Genomic DNA, 23,200 nt, shown 5'->3' with positions numbered 1-23,200 from the left:
TCAAATAATAATATTTATCTTTAGATAAGCTACTGTTACTGAAAAAAGAGCGCGTGCCGAGCACACGTGTCAGAAGTGAAACTTCTTTAGCAACATTCAAAGATACGAAAATCGGCGCCTTACTGCATAACGTGACGGTATTGCCATGACGCGACCTTGAAATTTTACTCTCAACGCGCCTAAAGAAATTTCACTTCAAAAATGAAAAATCTTGTTTATTATTAAATTGATGTCTAGATCAACAGGCATAACTGTATAGTGCAAGGAATCATCGTACGGATTACCTCGCGTTGCCCGCTCTCCTATGGGACAACACAAACATACATTAGTTATATTCAATATATTTACATTTTTACATCACATACAAAATATCGAGACAAGACAGGACAATAATTCTGATGTTAGTAGTAGCAGTATTACTTTGTAGTCATTTATCATAAACTAACCTTAGTCAAAGTTTTTATTTTATATTTTTTTCTTTTATGGAAGTATTTGCCAATCATGCTGAAGTCATATACAATAGATTGTCTAAGTACAGTTAAGTGTACACATATAGTTTTTATTATTTTAAAAATTATAAAAAACTAAAAATAAAAACGAGATTCTATTAATTGTTATTTCTATCTCAACATATTGCGATAACTAAAATCATGTACACATTTCAATCCATACTAATATTATAAATGCGAAAGTACCCTGTCTGTCTGTTACTCAATCACGCCTTAACTACTGAACCAATTAGTATGAAATTTGGTATAGAGATATTTTGATACCCGAGAAAGGACAGGCTACTTTTTACCCCGGGAAGTAGGATAGGTTTTATCCCGGAAATCCCACGTGAACGGGAACTAAGCGGGTTTTTCCTTGACTGCGCAGGCGAAGCTGCGGGTGGAAAGCTAGTACTTTATAACTTGGATATTTAAAAGTTTCAATACTATCGTAGCCTTGTTGGAATTAACACGGTTCTAATAAAAACATTAGTGCAAAAAACGATAAGCGGCGAGGCGTTGTAAGTGAAATCAGTGATAAGATTGGCTCGTATTTACAGCATTTCAATTTAATTTTTCTGTTTCTTTTTATATATTTCTTTTATTTTTAAATTTCTTATTTATAAATTGTCTGGAAATTTCTAGATCTTTTGTACGTAACCTATGTTATTTACAAGAATGCTCACACAGTATAATTCATTATATTTGGATAAATAGGTAACTAATAAGAAGAGAAAAATAAAGTTAATTATGAATAACTGCGATTAGAGAATGTACTTCATTCCATTGAGTTGTCAGTACAAAGTTCTGTTAACTGAATTCATTTCATATTTTAGAATTTTTTCGTAAAACATAAACAAATATATAACCAGATTACCCCAAGTAACGTTATATACAAGTCGGGACTTAAAGTGAAACCACAATTATAACCCGTTAAGCAGTACTTGATCAGTTTAATTACCGATTTATTTGTTACTCGTCGTTCCCAGTATGTTAGGGTTACCAAAAATCAATTTTTATCAATAAAAAAATATAAATAAAATTGATTCAATATATTAAATGTAATGTTTATTTTTAAACACTGGGTGTTAATCATATTTATTATTTACATAACGTATCGCGTATTACATTGTTACATATGCTGTATGCATATCAATTAATCAAGAATTGTACTTGTTATTATACTCAAGGTTCTATGTATATAAATACTACATTTTGTATATAGTATCTTGATCCAAACCTTTGATCAGAATCTTAGTGACCCACTATCCTACAATCTACAATACAAATAACTCCCCGATTTAATATATAAAATAATATAAATTGAATTCTGCCAAAGGATACTTACAAACAAATTTAATTTAAATCAAATTTTCATGGCTAAATAACATGAAGCATTTAAATTTAGCGAAACATAATATAACGAAGAGGTACAAGAAAAAGTTTTTACCTCGTACAATAACAAAATTGAAAATATTGTTGTTGATAGTTGGCAACCCTAACGATCACAGTAGCAGCTGATTTTTTACTGAAACCCGATCGTTTTACACCTGGTTTATGACTCATCCGATGTTTTCGGAGTTTGTGAAAAGGTATATCGCCTCTTTACACTCTGATATTTATTATTTCTTTAGTTTATTTGGAATAAAATTTAAAGTTTTATTATTATTAACACTTATGTATTCTATACTTTTAGAATTGTCAATATAAGGACGTTTGCGTCATTCTTAAATAAAAAAATTATTTATTTGAACGAAATAACATATTATACATATATGTTAAAAGCATTTTCTCGAAAGTCAAGTATGACACGTAATTATTTGTAATTATACCACTTGCTTCTGTATTTAAACGACAACTATTATTGTCTACACCTACAGTCATTATTGTCTGTGCAAAGAAACAGCTATTTTCTTTTCTTTTAAAAATAGATTTATAGAAAGAAAAATGCAAAGTTTATGAAATTGGCTCTTTTAAAAAAAACATATCAAATAAATATTTACTCTTTCTGAGAGTACATAGTAAAATAATTTAAACGCAATATGATGAAACCCAACAGATTTTTTTTATCATAACTCGAAATTAATATTATATCCACAGTAGCAGAGACCACTAACTTATAAGTAAAACCTAGTATGTATTTTATAATCCATGGTTAAAATATCCTTAAAACAATTCATCAAACAATTGCTCCATATCTGTTACACAAAACGCAACTCTATTTCTATCGCAATAAGGATCAAAAACAAAATCTTACCTTTTTGAAATGGTTAAGCGTGTCCGGACTGTTCTCGCACATTTCCGTGATGAGGGTCACGCCGGTGATAAGCACACCTGATAACAGTGTTTACATCTTGGTTGTACATTGAGATGATTTACAAGGAAATTGAGGGAAAATAACTCGGTTTTTCCGATCATTTACCTTAATTTCTAAATGATATACGGAAAAATTACTTTGAAATTATTTACATGAAATATTAAAACTGGAAAAAGGGGAAAATTCTTAAGAAATTTTTTTTCAATATAAAGAAATGTCAAGAAAGAAAAGCAACTGTTGTAGATTAGAAATTTTGAATGGAAATACAATAAAGGACGTAAGAATAATAATTGATAATATCATTTTAAATGTATAAGTGTAAATTATTAAAAGGTCACAAATTTAATCACAGTTCATTTAACACAAAAAGCCTGCGCAATGCCTCAACTAGATGATCGACGAATCAATCAATTTATGACAAAAGTTCACTCATTCATTTCATTACAGACCTTATTACTTTGTACATAAGAACTATATTTCTTTATCATTGAATAGTGACATCATGCGACACGCCTATATTAGATAATAATCAATTCAATTATTTATTAAAGGTAGAATAGTCGTTGTGATTGAATTATACTTTGGCATTGTCCTTTTTTGTTGAAAGCTAGAGAAATAAACGTCGTAATTATGTTTAAACTGATAACTTAATGATTTTATAAGACTAACTATTATACTAATAGGCAATTAGAGTATCACAAACAATAATTAATTAATAGTTTGTTAGATATCCAATAAGATAGATTTGTTATAGTTCTCAACGCGAAATCGCAACTTCCTTGAAGTGAAAGTTTGACAAATGAACTAAATCTTATGTAAACTTTAAGGTCGCTAGCGTCTGATCTAATTAGTAGTTTAATCATCTTAAAGTTGTCTTCCTACTAATGAAGTCTACTAACTTAATGTGACGTAGGTATATACCTACAGAATTCTCATTAATTAAACTTACATATTCATTTAGATTTTTTATGAAAATTCAAGTATTATATGAAAAGAGCGTAACTCAAAACACGCATATCCTATCCTACACATTGCTATATAAACACACCTATATCTTTGTAATTAACCCTGATGAAGTCTACCTTCCTACCTATATCTCCTCCTGGAAACCATCACTATTGTACCTATACGACCTATTCCTATGAAAAAGTAGAACTCACCATGATTCTTCTCAGTCAGCAGACTCCTAGTGGCCGGTAGGAACATTTCCATCAGATCCGGGACTCGTCTTATAATCCTGAACGCGCATAGTGCCGCTTTCTTCTTTATATACGCGTTTGGGGACTTTATGAGGCGTTCCACTTCTGACGCGAGGTCCCGTGCCATTTCTGGTGACGCGATCGCACCTAGCGTGCATAGCGCTAGACCGACTACGAACTGCGTGTTGCTGTTTAGGTCACTGCGGATAGATTTGTGGTTAATAAAATACCATATATGTAAACTCTGCAGCTATGGAGTTATTCTGGATGATACTATATAGTATAGTAAGATAGTGTATAAGATCTAATTGGGTACAGTTTATGTTATTTTGAAGCGTTCCACTTCTGACGCGTAAGCGTACCATTTCTGGATGATCAATAATGGAGATTTTAAATAAATAAAAATAATAAATCGACAAATTAAATATTCAGATTTCGGTACTAATTAAAAGGAAAATATTTATCCTAGAAAATAGTCTTAAATATACCAGACATTTCGTCAACAAACATGCGTCCAATATTCGAGTTGCCATCGTAGCGATACTAAATAAGCCATAACATTTTTACACCTTGACATAAAAGGCAAATAACTTTATGCAATCATTGGAACTAGATAAGTAAAGCTTGGGTTAATTCATGTTAATGAATGTGCAGTTACCGCGCGGCGAACGTTTTCTTTATCAAGTAGAAAATGTACAACTACCATAGATAAAGGACATTTATTTAAACGAAACAGTGCACGTATTTTCTTTAGCATTTAAAATTAAAATGATAATAAAATGACTGATGCGCCTTGTCGTGAAAAGAAATCTATACATATAATAAATCTGTAGAAGGGTCAATTCTGTACATTGAAAATATTGAAAAAATAAATAGCAGGGGGTGTTACTGGATCGATACCAAACCCAAATATGTGATTAAAAAAATTTTTGTCTGTGTCTGTATGTGAAGGCATCACGTGAAAACTAGCGGTTCGATTTCGATGAAACTTGGTATAATTATACCTTATTATCCTGGGCGTAAAATAGGATACTTTTTATCCTGGAAAAATACGTAGAAAAAAATTAATCTTAATTTTTCAGTTTTATCCATAGACGTTGTTCCGTAGAACCGCGAACACACGTTGCGTATTATTATAGGCCTAGCCGTATTTGGGAATTGGGTCCAATAGATATTTATAAGATGTTATTGACAGAGGTACTCAAAATGGAGAAATAACCATCCACGCGAAGACCGACATCCGCGCGGACGGAGTCGCGGGCGGAAGCTAGTGTTAAATATATGAAGTGATTTAATATTGTCGTAATTCGTCTTTCTATTTGCTCTGATTAAAAATATAAAAATATTGTAAAACACGAACAAAGTAGACATACGTAGCTCATTTACGATATCAAGAGCATCTAAATTACATAATGAACCCGTCACTTCGCATCACAAAATGACGTGTTTTAATATTAAATTATCAACATGTGAAAGCCTTGATTGTGAATAACATGTGGTTTGAGTAGAACATTACAGAGGCTAGCTCGTATTATAGTACAATAGCGCGTAATTTGAGCTAGGGTCGAGTTCCGATTGCAGTTAGAAGCCTTCTCATATTATAATACTTTAAGCCGCAAAGGACCTACGTGATACATTATTTGCTATGAAAGTTTATAAATTGCGTCTCTTGGTCGCAGTAGTGTTTATTAAATTGCGGTAAATAAAAAGTATAAATGAACATAAATTTAGTAGAGACAGATCCGATTTCTATGTATAGTTATTTTGTTTTATGTAATGGAATAGTTATTATTTTAATGAAAAAGTATAATATAAAAAAATATATTTTCATAAGTCTTTCAGCACTTTTCTTTACAAAAGATTAGATTCTCGTTAATCACGGTGTCCGCCCTACATCAAACAAGAAAAAATGTGACTGATGCTTAATTCGATTGCCAAACGAAAATGTATTAAGTTTTTCGTGGAAAAAGCAATTTCCTCAGAGAATGCGGAGGTCTTCGGAGGATCCGTAACAATGGAAAGGTCAATTGTCTATAGAGGGCGAAGCGTCGAATGTATAGCATTTCATTCCTAGGGGAGTATTTGTATGTAGGCGTTATTGGCTACCTACTTGGCCGTTTCTCTACAATTTAATACGCAATATACTTATAATCTCAAACTGGGAGAGAGGGATTTAATTAAATAAAGGGCAGATATTTCTACAACAATGGTATTTGGAAGTTTTAGTCTGTATTTAGATATAGAGAAGTGCGGAAATAAATATTGATTGAAATTACTAAACAATCAATATTTCAAAGTCGAATTAAACAAAAATCTACAGACTTTATCATGTCAAAAACTTAATATTCAATTTAATTACAATCCCAATCTTTTGACCGTGAAAGCATAAATGATAGGATAGCTAAGTTATTTTCGGATGTCATTTAATTACACATGCAGACAGAAATGTGTTACGGAGTTTAATCAATAAAAGTAAATCTTGGTTTCATACATTTAAATATTATGCAAGTAAAATTACAACATTGCTTTTATTTTTGGCACCATTTAAAGAACATTCTGGATCAATGACCATTTTTATGTGTATTCATAATTTTATAGAAGCACTAGTGGTTCGCCCCGGCTTCGCCCGTGGTACCTACATGTTTAAACTATCCTATCTCTCAAGTTGGATCGAACTGGACATGGTGTGCGAATTTTATTATAATCGGTTAAGTGGTTTAGGAGTCCATTGAGGACAAACATTGTGACACGAGATTTATATATATTAAGATATAAAATGGAAACAAGAGGTCTGTCTATTCCTTTGGGAAGGGTTAAAGAGGAAATTGCACCGTCCAGTCTTCGCTATGAATACAAATTGAATTTTCCCAAGTATTTTTAAAGATCATTGAAATTCAAATGAGTTTAAAATCTCAAGTTCCGGCGAGACGTTGATGGAGACTTTTAATGAACTCTGAAGAGTTAATTGTAAAAAAATATTTTATGTAGAGGTGCTGTTCATTATATATTTTCATCATTTATTCATCAAAATATTTTAGTAATCAAGTTCATGTTTTAATAACAAGCGATATAAAAGGACATATTTCAAACGGCACTTCACTCTCAATAGCACAGCTCTATCGTCAATAATTTGTATGAATTATAATTTATTATTTTTCATTTAGGATTTCTTTATTATTTTTCATTAGAAATAGAGTCGTGTAATCGTACATTCATTAAAAATGAACAGCACCTCTGCATAAAATACTTTTTTACAATTAGCTCTTCAGAGTTCATTAAAAGTCATAGAGTTCATAACTCATTTATCCTTTAAAGTTTAAACTATTTACAACCTCAATAAAGTAATAGTTGGCATACAAAATACGGTATTTACGATACAATATAATGCGGATAAAAAATTCAGCAGTCGACTTCTTTAATACAAAAGCTTCTATAAAAATATACCTAACTGTACCAGTGTTTTCTTTAAAATATCATTCAGTATAGCAGCATTGGCCTTCGTACTTATTACTAGCACTAAATCATGTACGTCATGTGTATATGTATATACCTATTTACCAACGGACCGATATTTATTACGGGGTCGACGGTCTAGGCTAGCTGCGTCTAGCAAACATGAGTTTATCGCGTTTCGTAGTATTCATATCGGTTTATCTGATATTGAGGAAAATTAGTTTTCCTCGACGTTTTCCGAAAAGTTTTTGTTAACCCGTTTTAGCTTTTAAGGCTTCTTTGCTTAAAGGGTGTTGAGCCGAGTTTTTATAATACGATCGTGACCTTTATGATTTTATCATGTACCTAGGTTCTGTTTTCTAATACACACACCGGCACAATTAGCGGAACAGAAACCGATGCGCGAGAACATCGTCTGGGATTTGAACGAATGGCAGCAGGTTCTCTTTACTGATGAGTGCAGAGGTCTTTTAAAATAGATCGATGGGAGACAGCGAATATGGAGACGCAAAGGAGAACTCCACATACAGTCTAATTTTGAACACACAGTGGCTTATGGTGGCGGCTCGATTATGGTTTGGGGAGGGAAATGTTTGGGAGCTCGCACGGAGTTAGTGAATGTCACAGGAGGGACCATGACAGCAGATCGATACATCAGAGACATTTTAGAAGAACATGTTGTACCATTTGCCCCATTTATTGGCGATGACTTTATTCTAATGCAAGATAATGCTCGTGCTCATAGTGCACAATAGGTACAGGCATATCTGAGCCACGTAGGTATACCGGTGATGCAGTGGCCAGCAAATTCCCCCGATATGAATCCGATAGAGCATGTCTGGGACTTGCTAAAAAGAAGGGTTAAATCCAGAATGCCACCCTCCAACAATCTGAATGATCTTGGAAACGCATTACTTGAGGAGTGGGAGCGGTTGCCTCAAGAAATCATCGATAACATAATCTGTAGCATGCCCAGACAAATGCAAACCGTAATCAGAGCAAGAGGGGGAAACACTCGTTATTAATTTTGCTCTAATTTTATTGTTAAATTATTTTAATGCTTACTTTTTTATTTTTTGTGATAGTTCATAATCATCTAAAAATTTCACTTATTTCAAATTTCTTTATTTTTCAATAAAAAATAACGAAGACTTTTCAAAGTCGTTGTTAAAAGATGTTAATCAATTTGTTATTTTGTTTCTAATTACATTTTCGTCAAATATATGCGTTATTATCTCATAGTCTCACTTTTTTTTCTGTTCCGCTAATTGTGCCGGTGTGTATATTTTATTTAGTTGAGGAATGACTTTTTTTTCATTAATGAATATTAACATAAAATTAGGGTTCATATCGGTTTTTCTTCAATGATGTAATTTTGTTAGGATAGTTCAATGTTAAAGGTTAACAAATTCTGACATAACATTCGTAAACAAAGATTTGCACAATAACATATGGGTGATTATACAAAAATGGGGTAACTTTTAAGGATATTTTGTTTACTATATTTTTTATATCAGATTATTACAAATTAGGGTGTATATGATAGCTAATCTAATGAATATATTGTTCCAAATCGGGCCAGCCACTTTTTTAAGTAGATTGTGAGATATTTTAAATTTTCTGGACTTGGCCTCCAGGGGACTGACAAGGCTAACATAGTACTGATAAAAAAAACAATTTTGTAATATTCTTAAAGAAATTCAATGAAAATGACTACAAATCTCTCAGTTTTAACAATGGCACATGTCTTTGAAGTATTAAAATCACTTAGTTACATTTAAAAATGATAATTGATAATATATTGTGATACTGGGAAAAAACAATGTCTCAATTTTCAAAACAGCCTTCTGACATTTAACGCAACGTGAATATTCTTACTCTCTTACTTAACTTACTACTTTGACTTAGTTTTACTTAATATTTCAAGTAATTCACAAACAATAGAAACAAAAAAAACGGCCAAGTGCGAGTTGGACTCCTAACAAAACTATTTTTTATTATGTTTGTAACTTAAAATTTACACTTTTAGCAATTTTTCCATTATCTGTGTTATAAGACGTTGCTTTTTACCATATTTTAAGACTGTATACACGGCAAGCATCCTGTGTATATTTTTTTTCCCTTGCGAATATTTAATTTTGCGGAAATTTGCAGTATTAACGGATGTAGGTATCTTTTAATTGCGTTGCGTTATAAGTTTCATTTTTTTACAGCCCCAAGGGTTCTTAATGTTGAGTATTCAATATAAATTTCAAATTGATACCTCCACGCGCTTCAAAAAAACGTCTTAACAGACAAACGGACAACAAAGTGATCCAATAAGGGTTCTGTTTTTTCCTTTTGAGGTTCGGAGCCCTAAAAATCTAACATTATTTATGTTAAAAGTACTAATCTTCCAAAAATTAAAAACCAAAGGCTTCAATGAAAATCTCATCTGAGTTTTCATAAGAGCCTTTTGACATTTTTATAATGTTATTATATTAATTAACTTTTATGTTATTTTGAGGTAATTTTACTTCACAATATTATACATATACGTATTTATCTAATAAATATAACAAGCTATGCCCTGAAAGCATCAAATTCAATAATTAAAATAAAATAAGATCTTTTAAATAAAATTATTAGTAGTTTGTTTCAATAGCTCTTTTCTTTGCTACTCTTTTTTAAATGTTTCTTCCCTAGTCAAATTCAGTTTCTTTTAGCGTGGCGCATGATGTTTTTAAACTGAAATATCAAATAGAAATGCTTATACCAATAGCAATCAAGATAAAAGTTCTCAAAAACGATAGAATCATCAGTACTATGGGGTCGCGTCAGTCCACTGGCGCGATATCTGACATAGGACTGATGCCAGCGGATTGATAAAAAGGGACTTAATATGAGATTATAATCACAAATTATGTTTTTTTGGCTTATTTCTAATATCAACAAACTATATTTTTACAAATCATAGTTAACCATGTATGAATGACAATAAAAATCAGATTAACAATAAAATAATGACTGACCATAGGACTGAAATGTTGACTGGCGCAGCACGAATTTAGAGGACAAACACAACCCTAGCGCTGGTACAGTTATGACGGCCATCAAAATATGGGATGCACAAGTAACTTCATTACCAACATTAATATTTAGACAGGGATTTGACCTCGACTTGGTGATATTTAGCGAGAATTTCAAATTTAAAAAACACACAACGGACTGACCAATAAAAACGATGACAAAGTTTATTTTTATTTTTTAAATAAAATGTTAAACATTTCGTTATGAAAGTTATACTATATAATAGTATGTATATCAAAGATTGTCCTGAATTAGTAAGTTTTCTCTAATCAATGATTGTGTTTATAAAATAGTCACTTGATTGTTGGTTTTTGGAGTTGTGACATGCCAAAGTACTGATTATTTAAGTATTAATTTTGTTTTTTTATCAATTTGTATTTTAAATAAAGAAGTGAAAATGAGTGACCAAATAAAGGACGCTTTATTGTTTTAAAATAGATTGTTATTTGATTAAAATATAATAAGACTTTGTATAAATTGGCTGGTGACATTGAGTTACCCCATTTTTGTATAATGACCCATATACCAAAGTTATGTCTTAATCGTACATGTCTTGTTTCGCTGATCTATACATATAATAAAATCGTAGGAAAGTCAAAACTGTACATTGAATATTTTTTTAAAAGAATACATAATCCATGATCTATAATCGATATAGAAGCCAAAAACACAGTTTTTAGAATTTTTGTCTGTTTGTCTGTTTGTCTGTTTATCTGTTTGTCTGTTTGTCTGTATGTTTGACCGAGCTAATCTCAGAAAGTACTGCATAGATTTACTTCAAATTTTGCATGAATATTCCTTAGAGGTCGGGTGAGGATAGTTTAAACACATTATCATGATATCACCTTCGGGGGAGGAGCTGTGAACCTTTAATTTCTTACATATTCCGTGTACTACGACAGCGTACAATCTAAAGACTCATGTTTAAATGTTGGTTTCGAGTAGGCCATACTATTATCTAGCTTTACAAAATAAAAACTATGTCATTTACGTAATTTGGGCAGAGAAACAGTTTAATGAATTTAGTAGTATAAAGACAAATTTGAAACAGCGCCATCTATAAGATTTCGTAAAAATCAAATCAATTTACATGTTAACACTACTGAATACACTGTTGAAAATTAATAATTTAAATATAATCATATTATTTATTTATCTCTTTAACCCATATCTTCCATTCCCTATAAGGTGCGCTTATATTTCGTGTGAATATACTGCATTTTTAAAAGTGAGGGTAGGTAGATGTTTATTATTTTAAGTCAAACTAGACACCATTACAATTAATCTAACATTGATTGAGTTCATTGGTTACATTTTTAAAATCTTCGTGTTTTATAAAGGAGAATGCCCATTTTTGGTACTGGTTTTTCTCATGCATCAAGACAACAATACTATTAAAAAAAATCTCGGCAATTTAGAGGCCTTCTTACCATCGGAAAATATATTTTGAACAGGGAATGTTTTATAAAATCTAATAAGACATGTAATTGTTTAGATCCGTTATTGACAGATTTAGTGTTCATTACCGTTTACATTTTTGGTACAGGTTTTTCTCATGCATCAAGATAAAAATACTATTAAAAAAAATCTCGGCAATTTAGAGGCCTTCTTACTATCGGAAAATATAATATTATGTATTTTGATCAGGGAATGTTTTGTAAAATCTAATAAGACATGTAATTGCTTAGATCCGTTACCATAGATTTAGTATCCATTACCAGTTACCACGGTAACCAAGCGGTAACTATTATGACATTTACTATGGTAAATAGCTAAATGTATTATTATAATATCGATTATTGTTTTCATTGAATTACAAAAAAAAAATAATTAACATAAAATCACTCTGTAAGGTATTGTTTATACACTGTAGGTTGTTTTCACATAGATAGTGAAGTAAAATAATATAAATATATATAAAAAATATTATTATGAACGAGCTTGGTAGGTAACTAGTTATTTCTTATTTGTTTCTTTTTTCGAATATGTAGTGAAAAAATGATTCAAACAACAACAACAATATGTAAACCGAATAAAAACTCTATTGGCATTTTTTAAATATATATTTAGGTGTTCTTGAAATCCGTCCCGGAAGATTTCTGGTGCCTACCTACACTAGCCGATGAACAGATAGACTTTGTCTGAAAGCATAAGCTCTACGCATAGATTAAATATGTTAAACGAAAAATAACCTTCCGACGATAAAATACTACCTAAATCACACATAAACCTAACTAAATCGGGTTTATTTAAGTTTTGAGGTTAATTCACATTTTTCTCAATATCTTGAAAACCCCTGTTTTTATCACAAAAAAATCAATTGGTAAAAATCTTTTGAATATCGAAGAACCCTCCAAAACCACTCTGGCATTGACGCAATACTATACTGTGGTCCATACTTTCATGGGCATTCTCCTTTATAAAGAATAGAAAAAATTCGATTTAATACATAGGTACATATTCTATAACGGTACGCTCAAACTGTTAATCTACATTTAATTTAGATTATTATTTGAAATACTAAGTAATGTAGAATTTAAATCACATTCATTCATGTTTTCCTCAGATTTTCGATTTTCTCCGATTTTAAGATTTTCTTATCAGAGTTTTCAATTTTAATGTAGTTAAATTTTATAAGAGACAATTAAGAACATTCAAAAATAAAGTGTCACGTATTTTTTTTAAACGACGAATGACCTAAAACGACGTAATCGCGGACGAAGTCGCGGGCAACAGCTAGTATTAAAATAATACTGTTATAAAAAATATGAGACTGACTTCAACTGCGTGTCTTTTAACTATTCACGCCAAACCTCATAATAAATGTCGATAAAACAGACAAGGCCACAAAATTTCCTGGGCAATGACCTAAATCTTTTATTTCAAAGATTTAGGCTTAGACTGAAAAAACACGGATTAATAACTATCTTAAATATGAATGTTAGTCAAATTTTGATGCACATACAAATTGCTAGAAAAATAAAGAAGTTACGAAAATCACTTAGAATGAAAACATCAAAAAAAAATAAGGCGTTAGATGTCTTGGCGGTCTAACAAAAATTGTTTGTGAACTACTTCCATCCATTTTTGCAGTTGCTTGTATATAATATAATGAATAAATCGTATTTAAAATCCTATTAAAAGTAAAAACACAAGAAAATACCCTTAAAAAAATCAAATGTATCCACAAACACTTACTTCTTCAAACAGTTCGTGATCAGCAGATGTACGTCTTGCCGTTCGTCCAGTAACAACATGGCTCCCAGGTACCCCACGCGTTTGTCCGTGAACCGTGGACTGGCTATCAGCTTGAGGCACACAAAAATACCAAATCTATCTACAAACTTACTTCTTCAAGCAATTCGTGATCAGCAGATGCACGTCTTGCCGTCCGTCCAACAGCAGCATAGCTCCCAAGTACCCCACGCGTTTGTCCGTGAACCGAGGACTGGCTATCAACTTGAGGCACTAAAAAAGACTCAATCTATTCACAAAAACTTACTTCTTCAAGCAATTCGTGATCAGCAGATGTACGTCTTGCCGTTCGTCCAGTAACAACATGGCTCCCAGGTACCCCACGCGTTTGTCCGTGAACCGAGGACTGGCTATCAGCTTGAGGCATTCGAGCTGGCCAAAGTGCGCTGGGTAGCCCAGCATGTGGATGTATAGGAGTTTCGCTATGTTGCGACATCTGGTGGAACAGTATGGTGTTTTGAAATTATAATATTTTGAAGTAGATAAAGTTCTAAAAGAGTCTAACGGACCGCAAAAAAGTATCTGTGTGCACGGTCAGCTTTATTGTTCAGACATTGTTATAATTCAATTGATAAATGGATCAATATCTTGTTCCACCGCTTCTCAAAGACCTAATAGAATAAATTAGACTTTATTTTCTATTCTATATAGGACTAATTACGTTATGATAAAAAGCCTGATACGACCAGAACGGTAATCAGGTTGGTCTTAAATGAAAAGCGACTCAGCGAAATTTTATCGCCACTGGCAAAATGCAGAACTTATGATTATTACTTTAGCCAAGTTTCCACAAAACGTGCATAGCTTAACAGAGTTTATAGTACGCTACTGTATATTTTCATACATTTATGCATGTTTAATTATCAACTCTTTGGCGTACAGAATGTTTCGTAGAAAGTGTGAATTGGCTAATAGGGTTAACGTATTCTTTCTACTTGTTCATTAACATTTACAAGCCAAACAATGTATCTACTTAAGAAGTTGCAATACCGCAATAGCTACCACAACATGTCATACTTATCATAACTAGGTACTGAACAGGACTCTAAAATGAAGAGTGGTTATCACAACGGTAAACAAGTTCTGAATTAACTACCCTACAAAGTCAACTCCCAACATAGCTGCACCTGTAAACAAACATCACATCCTCACCTCCACACACTATCCTCCTCCCTGAACGTGGACCGTATATAAGCGCACTCCTTGTTGACCACGCTTCTTTCCTCCGCGGCGGTCCGTGCCGCGCGGATCTGACGGATCAGATCTCTGAGCCGCGTGGGCGTCTGCATCCGCACTGAAACCGGCGCGACTGTTACACGACACACACACAAAAAGCGTTCATCAGTGCATTGGTTAAAAGAGAAGTAAGCGTGTGTGCTTGCGTCGAAACTTAACGTCCTTCGCGTATGCGGGTAGTTTGCACTTTGCAGCTAGCGTTTTGATAGGAACTACAGGCATTTGAAGCGCGGTTGCGGTTACGTGTGGACGTGTTCGCATAATATTTTTTTTATTTCCATTGTAGAAGACAAGAAAATCAGACTCCAAATTTATTTTTAGCTTTATTTGGAAGTCTATTCATAAATTTAGTAATAAAGGCTTGCTAAATAAATAAAAAATCTTAGAAAAATCATGCAGGTGATTGTCAAAATGGTGTAAAAATACTTTCTAGTGTGCAAAAAATTCTGTTTAGTCTATTAAATTTCGACACAGCACAGCAACAAAGGTTAAAAATAGAAGAAGGCCTTAGTGTCAGCTACAGAAGAGTTATTCCCACCGATACATTAGAAATTATTAAAACAAGACATTAAATAGCTGTCACCAAAGTTAATAAAGCTTTTATTATAACTACAAATAATTATAATTAAAAATATTATAAGTAAAGTGCTTATAGAGGCAATAAGAGTAAAATTTATAAATTAATATTCTATGCTATGGCAACATAAATATACGAAAAGACAAACAGATACAAGATCAGTAGGTACAATTATTATTACTGTAAATAAATATAAATCATGTTCAAAATATAACAGATAAGGATTCTTATTATATCTATCACATTTTTACAATATTATGTACATTGTTTGTTTTAAAAAAGCACTAATATACAGCATTATTGCACTTTTAAAAATCAAATGAGGCATTTACCTTTTGTTTGATTTAATTTTTCATATAAAGTATCATATCAATATTGTCATATTTTCTTAAATTGAATAATTATTATCTGTATAAAAGATATAGAAAAAAAAAACATTATTCATTACTCACCTCTTTCAATTGCTTCATTAACTACTTGTTTTATGGTGGCAATGTTAAATGCCGGGTTGAACCTGGACAAAAATATATATAGTAAATACATATTAGTGGTCAACTATATCAGAGTCTACAATTGGTCTATCTTAATATATAATATAAATCTCGTGTCACAATGTTTGTCCTCAATGGACTCCTAAACCACTTAGCCGATTATAATAAAATTCGCACACCATGTGCAGTTTGATCCAACTTGAGAGATAGGATAGTTTAAATCTCAAATCGTTTTAGAGAAAGCGGGCGAAACCGCGGGCGGTAAGGTAGTTGGTTAATAATTAATTAATTAAAAAGTCGATTCTTCCTTTTGAACACAAATGTTACTGGAACTTTGATAAATTATAATTTACTGCATTGTTTTCAATAATATCTCATAGCTATATTGATTATTGATGGATTTGATGTGAAAAAAGTCAAGTAATAGATGTTCTTGCTTTTTATTAAATTTATGGGGTAATGCAAAGGGTAAATTAAATTTATAGGGTTTTTTAATCTGGTTATAACTCAGCCCCCGGAATCACACACAATAGAAAATCTATTGTGTCGTGGACCAATTGGGCCGCTCGGGGCTCAATGGGTTAAATATTTTATAACTTGTTTAAGACAATAAAATATAATACTATATTATTCTGTATAATTTATTAATATGCTTTGCCCACAAATCTATACACTCATGAAGTACATAGTTACATACTTGTTATTTATTAAATTGAAAATAGCACACATTTGCAATGTATTTAATCAAAGTATTGTCAGTGGTTATTATTTCATTTGGACAGGTGTTATAAAATCAATTGTCTCAAGTATCTACTATCTACTCACAGTATGTTGTTAAACATCATACTAAAAGCTGTTCAAAAGTTAAATTATGCACTTCTGTTTTTTTTTCTAACTACAAGTGTATAAATGTTGAGGTATAATCGAAACCACATATATACGCAGAAAGTAATATAAAAAAAAAAACTTAAACATTAGCCAAATACACCCATCATCTCTTTTACACACAAACCTCTTTTCTATCTGCTTTTCTTTCATATTTCTACATTGATTAAAAAAGTGTTATCATTCCAATCGCCTATTTGTTTTTACAAATATACAATTAAAAAATATTTAGAACTTCATAGAATGTGCAAAAATAATTTACTTTAGGGTATGTATAAGTATAAATTCATAAGAAAATGAGACTGTGTACATATCAATTATATTGGCAATACTTCATTTATCACAATGGTGTTAAATTCCAAGGTTGATGATATTGTATTTCTTCTCATGCACATATCAATTGTTCATGGAACTGTTCAAAAAATGTTTTAAGCATATTTAACCACAAATTAATTATGTTAGACTTTAATAACTCAAGCCCCGGAATCACAGACACAATAGAAAATCTATTGTGTCGTGGACCGATTGGGTCGCTTGGGGCTCCATAGGTTAAGCGTAAAACCTTCTATACTTTAGGATATTATTGATCAGAGTAAACCTGTATTATTTATAATTTTCTAACTTATAATGCTTGATATTTTAATCAGTACTTAATGATTGTGAGTGTTGTCTTAAAATGGATTATAGTCACTTGTGGTGGACTTATCCTTCAAGAAATTTTAACCTATACTTATTTTTATGGTATCTCAACTCTGCTGTTGGCAAAAGAAGTTTTAAAGTTATTAGTGAATAAAAATAATTATAGCCTTAATACGTCCATAATATTACTTAGCACATATACCTAGTAGCAGTAGAAGATATAGAATGCCAAACGCCTAGTATTTTTAACCGACTTCAAAAAAAAGGAGGAGGTTATCAATTCGGCCGGTATATTTTTTTTTTTTTTTTTTTATGTATGTACACCGATTACTCCGAGGTTTCTGAACCGATTTACGTGATTCTTTTTTTGTTCGATGCGGGATGGTGTCGAATTGGTCCCATAAAAATTTTATTCGGCTAGGCCCAGTAGTTTTTATTTTATGAGCATTTTTGTCTGTACTCGATGACTTAATTGGAATGTAGCAAGTAACTTTGATTCACTTCCCGGTAACCGATTGAGCTGAAATTTTGTATACGTATGTAAATTGGATAGCGATGAAACATTATCATGACATAGAGCTGATTTGATGATGGAATCGGAAGGTGGCCATAGGAACTCAGTAATATATTGACTCAACTTTATCGAGTTTGAGCTCGTTTGATTCGTGTTGAAAATTACACTAAAAAGTATTAAATAAAATTAACTGCGTTAAAAACAACCGACTTCAAAAACGGAAAAGTAAAAAATAAAAAAGATTTGATATTATTAATTACTACATATTATTTAGATGTGCTATTTATTAAATAGGTTTGAAGTCGGTGCCAAACACTAAGCACTTAGTATTAAGCCCGTGCACCGACATCAAACCTATTTAATAAATAGCACATCTAAATAATATGTAGTAATTAATAATATCAAATCTTTTTTATTTTTTACTTTTCCGTTTTTGAAGTCGGTTGTTTTTAACGCAGTTAATTTTATATTAAGTAGAAACACTATTTACTCTACCTAATATGGTAAATATGAAACGTAATAATTACCCGGATTCTGAACCGTTCATTTTGTGTAGTTTATGTTGTTTGTATCCAAAATAAATAAATTATCTTCCTGGAGATTCCTGTTGAGCAGTTATCACAAATGTTCGAAGACGACAGGTGCAATTTCCTTCAGATTTAGGGTCGACGTAATGACACACTCTGTTTTATATTAACACTTAAATAATAATTTAATGAAAATAAACAATAATTAGGACAGTTCAGTCAGAGTTTTAAGCATTTTATCTCGTCACAAACCATAAAAATGCAAGTGAAATCGCATGCCACCTTTGACACAACAATTTCATATTTTCACTTTATATCAACATTCTACCATTGTGTTATTGTCTCGCAGATTTTAATGATATATCACAGCAAACTTTTCTAGTAAATCTTTTATCACAGATTTTACAGTGAATAATTACGGCAACCGCCAGCTGACATTTCCTGCGTTGCAAGAAATTCAACATGGCCGCTAATCATGACATGACTCGTTTACTCGCTCTTTCATTCAATAGATGACGTTAATGAGTCAAATGTGTTGATTTTAAAAAATAATTTTATAATTCGTACGCAAAAAAATTAAATAATTTATTTCATTCTTCAAATAATTTGAAAAAATAGGTTTATCGAAACATTAAATATTTTTTGGTTATTTTGTTATGATTTTGACCTAATAAAGGCTACTTTCCGTATGTTGCGTAGCCAGCGTAAGTATTTGAATACTGAGCTACGTCTACGTGGAATTCAACTGAACTTAATCAAAATATTATTTTTCTAGTCATTCTGGTAATTAATTGAAACTAAATGTAATTGACAAACTTCTTAAATCCAGTTATTTTCACTCAAACACCAATAGTAGAATTTTCTACTTTGAAGGAAACCTACCTTCTATTTTGGTCAGGTGGCAGGACACTCCAATCCACTTCGTACATAGGATATGCCATAATGTTGAATTATCGCACAATAACTTTAATATTTTCACTAAAACATTTCACAAGAATATTCACAGTTACACGCGACAGTGCAAACCGAACTGTTATCAGGTGTTTTATCAGGTGCAGGTACTCCTCAAATATCCAGTAATTACGTATCTCTTATCAAAAGTTACATTTATCACTAAAAAGGGATAGCAATAGACACAATACATTTAATGTTTTATTTTCGATTGTCAATATTGTATGTACAAAACAATGGGTCGCGTCACATCATTATCTTAATAGGAAAGCTAATTATTATTCATTGCGATTGCGAATGTTGTATTATAAATATGGTACATGTCGTAACCGAATCGCTTTACAGATTGTCGTCGTGGTTTCGCGGTGGCCTTTCAACACTGTTCCTTTTTATACAGTCCACAAGCCATCTTATGCCTTCGTCCACTCCATCACTAAAAAAATATTCAATAGCTAGTTAATAGGTGCAATAAAAGTTATGTAAATAACTAACATAACACATACGCGGCACATTTACTTATGGATTACCTCGTATCTATAGTATTTACTATGGTAGTTTGACTGAGTAAGAATAATGCTCTACTAAATTAAAACATTTAAACTAAGGTGCAAGCCTTCATGCAAATTAATATGAAGGTTATTTAAATACCCAAGTTTGTAGATAAGCGACACCCATAATTAGCAAAAAGTATAACTAATTATGTACTTTACATTACAGTAATTACTAATTACGTTCTAATGCGTTTGCACATTACGGCGTAGAACAATCAATGATTGAATCATAAGTTACAATCCAAATCTGCTAGACTGACCTATTATTTACGTATCTTAAAAATATATATTTTTTGTCCAAGATAACAAAAATAAGTATGTCAAGATAAAACATTATTTAAAGGTATAAAGAATCGTCCTTTATATCGCGCGCAGTCGTCAAAAATATCGCATTACAATTTACAATTATTAAAACGCGTATTATTTACATCGTGTTAAGATTATTAGTTATCGAGCATTTTTACTATAGCTAGTAGTTTTATAACGTATTCGAAAGAAAAGGACGAAATCCAAACCTAAAAAATTAAACTGAAACTTTAAAAGCGCGGGAATTTTTAAATTCATACAAGTTTAAGAGGCCAGAGACACTTGAAAAAAAATTAGATAAGGTAAATAAAAAGATTGCATGATCATTGTTGACTTGAGTAATGATATTTTTTTATTATTATTTTACAACTTGAGTATCCAGATAAAACATACCGCGTAAAGACAAGCACATTGGGCAAATTGCAATAAACTAAGTGCCCTTAGTGCCCTTACGCACTAGCGGTTAACCGCGGGGGCGGCTAACCGCGCGGTTAGTCGCTTTCCCATTTTAATATGCAACCGCTTTTATGATTAGTGCGTACAATCATAAGCGGTTGCATATTAAAATGGGGAAGCGGCTAACCGCGCGGTTGGCCGCCCCCGCGGTTAACCGCTAGTGCGTAACATGTATTCACATGTGAAATATTTCATAAAAAAACCTTGGGTCATTAACATACAAGAAAAAGCAAACAATGTCAGGAAAATATTCATATGATTATATCCCCACTTTTGTTATGATATTTATTTTGAATTTAAATAGCAGTACTAATTTATATTACAATAAATAGTTATTAAAAATTAAAAAATGTTTGTAAATAGACATCTCTAATATATTAAATCTATTTCAAAATAATGTTTATTTTGCACATATATATGTAAATTTTGACATTATTCAAAAATGAGTATTTTTAATAATGATATTTCATTATAGTTTATCTGCATTGTTACATACAGACTATACAAAAATTTAAATAAAAAAGAATTACCCAGTCAAAGCCGATGTGGCCATGAGCATTATATCCCTTGCACCGATGAGATGGGCATTTTGATTAAATATAGGTTTGACTGTATGCACACCCATACAGTCTGGAATGTCCTGTTTATTTGCTAGCACTAGCAGTGGAACACCGGTTAGATGCTCTGATGCTATCATTCTATCTGAAATTAATGCGTAAATCATTAATATTATTTTTAAATTCGTAGTAATGTTATAAACTTGTAATAAAATAGTGATGGATAAAATATGAAAAGTGGGCTTTATAATTAGGTGCAATAGATCTCAAAGTTTCTTTGGGTACTTTTATTTTAACAACAAAACAGTATGTTTGTTGGGAAATAACAAAGAATTGGATATCAAAATCAAGGGCATAGTATGTGATTCTGTTTTTAATTTTTATGGTAGTTAATTATGAGTAAAAATAATTAAATTTCATTATTTCTTAAAATGTTTCAGAAGATTTGGAATTCCTAAAAATACCATTCCAAAATTTATTGAATTGAAATATGTATTTTTATTTGTAATAACATATTTATTTCATTTCATTTATTATGAAATATATAAGTGTATGTCATCATTTCAAAACTCACCAAAGGTATCTTTCGATTCTGATACTCTATCTTTATCTGAGGAGTCAACAATATAAATAACAGCATGGCATTCAGCATAATACTGGAATAAAAACAATTTTATACAAGATTTGTAAGAATACTTTGCAATATGCAAGACAAAACGTGAATAAACAACTAAAAAAGTTTCACACATTGACAGTTTTATTACTCTCAGAATTTATATTTAAATGTATATAAACAGTTGCTTCACATACCTTGTCCCACAAGGACTGGAGTTCTTGTTGACCTCCGAGATCCCAAAAGTTAAGTCTTACACCATCTACATCTATTTTTCCTATGTTTAGACCTACAGTCGTAGTTATTCTACTAGGATTCATTGCTATATATTTCTTAGTATATTTCGTTTTTGTGGCCTCCAAATATGTCTAAAATAGAAATTATTATTTATAAAGTTTCTTTATAGTTTTAAACACAATCAAACTTTCCAAAAATGTACCGTTTTCCCCGCATTGTCGAGACCTAAGATGAGCACACAGAACTCGTCTTTCTGAACAACGTATTTATAAAAACCATGTAGTAATGTGTACATTTTGGCTCATTTTCAATTATTTATCACAACTTCATAAGAAATTTGGTGAAATAAAAGAAAACAAACTAAAAGGAAAATAGTGAGCAGTTTCACATGTCACTGTCAGTTGATTTGTCGTTGACACTTGACAAATGACAGTTGGCAACACGTTACAACAAGTGACAGTCCCAAGTGGTGTTTACCTACCAAAAATATTTAAAATAATATTCTACAAAAAAACATACCTAATGGACGAAAACTTCCAATTTTTTAAATATAGTTGAACAACATTGCGACAAGGCACAGTAGCAGAAAGTAACAAGGGGAATCGTATCTTCGAATCTACGAATAACATTTTTTTTTCAAGTTTATGTACAAAAATACTTAAGCTCTTACTAGTCGTTTCTAGATTGTATGAAGCACGGGGCCCCTAATAGAAATTATTATAGTTTGTCACAAGAATCCGACATAGCCCACGGCTCCTTCCCCGGGGGCCGTGGTTTTCTTACTATAAGAACTTTTTGGCTATAACCTGTGGCTATAACTGATACAGTTTCCTATCAAATATGTTTTTTATTATTATTTGTCAAAAGTCCTTAGATCTG

General features: G+C 31.6%; 2 protein-coding genes across 7 annotated transcripts in view; both read right to left on the bottom strand.

Annotated features, from left to right (window-relative positions):
* Window positions 1-19,742, bottom strand: part of LOC123690853 (AP-1 complex subunit gamma-1) — a 31,661-nt gene extending 11,919 nt beyond the window's left edge. The window contains exons 1-7 of one of the 6 annotated variants that reach the window (XM_045634934.1): window positions 19,533-19,742; window positions 16,047-16,108; window positions 14,934-15,090; window positions 14,101-14,217; window positions 13,725-13,796; window positions 3,966-4,204; window positions 2,746-2,822 (exon numbers count right to left, since the gene is read on the bottom strand). In XM_045634934.1, the coding sequence (XP_045490890.1) occupies window positions 2,746-2,822; window positions 3,966-4,204; window positions 13,725-13,796; window positions 14,101-14,217; window positions 14,934-15,090; window positions 16,047-16,108; window positions 19,533-19,591 (783 nt within the window). In that variant the 5' untranslated portion in view covers window positions 19,592-19,742. The other 5 variants (XM_045634933.1, XM_045634935.1, XM_045634936.1 and 2 more) reach the window with 5 other exon arrangements.
* A 47-nt stretch (window positions 19,743-19,789) lies between these two features.
* Window positions 19,790-22,731, bottom strand: LOC123690855 (ADP-ribosylation factor-related protein 1). Its single transcript, XM_045634939.1, has 5 exons — window positions 22,524-22,731; window positions 22,282-22,452; window positions 22,046-22,127; window positions 21,445-21,616; window positions 19,790-20,034 (listed from the first exon to the last, which is right to left on the bottom strand). Exons 1-5 carry the CDS (start codon window positions 22,614-22,616, stop codon window positions 19,941-19,943), a joined length of 612 nt encoding a protein of 203 aa, XP_045490895.1. The 5' UTR covers window positions 22,617-22,731; the 3' UTR covers window positions 19,790-19,940.
* Window positions 22,732-23,200: the final 469 nt, after the last annotated feature.

Source organism: Colias croceus, chromosome 4 (assembly GCF_905220415.1).
Source record: "Colias croceus chromosome 4, ilColCroc2.1".
In the NCBI taxonomy this organism is placed as follows: domain Eukaryota; kingdom Metazoa; phylum Arthropoda; class Insecta; order Lepidoptera; family Pieridae; genus Colias; species Colias croceus.
Note: the sequence above shows the minus strand (reverse complement) of the source record. Positions and strands in the feature narration are given on the sequence as shown.

Bases quoted from the DNA above. Each gene is read 5' to 3' on its own strand.
- LOC123690855 (XM_045634939.1), bottom strand. From the start codon at position 22,616: ATGTACACATTACTACATGGTTTTTATAAATACGTTGTTCAGAAAGAC. The intron at 22,128-22,281 runs GTATGTGAAGCA...TTTTTATTCCAG, and splicing joins TCCAGTCCTTGTGGGACAAG to TATTATGCTGAATGCCATGC. The intron at 21,617-22,045 runs GTGAGTTTTGAA...CATTAATTTCAG, and splicing joins AGAATCGAAAGATACCTTTG to ATAGAATGATAGCATCAGAG.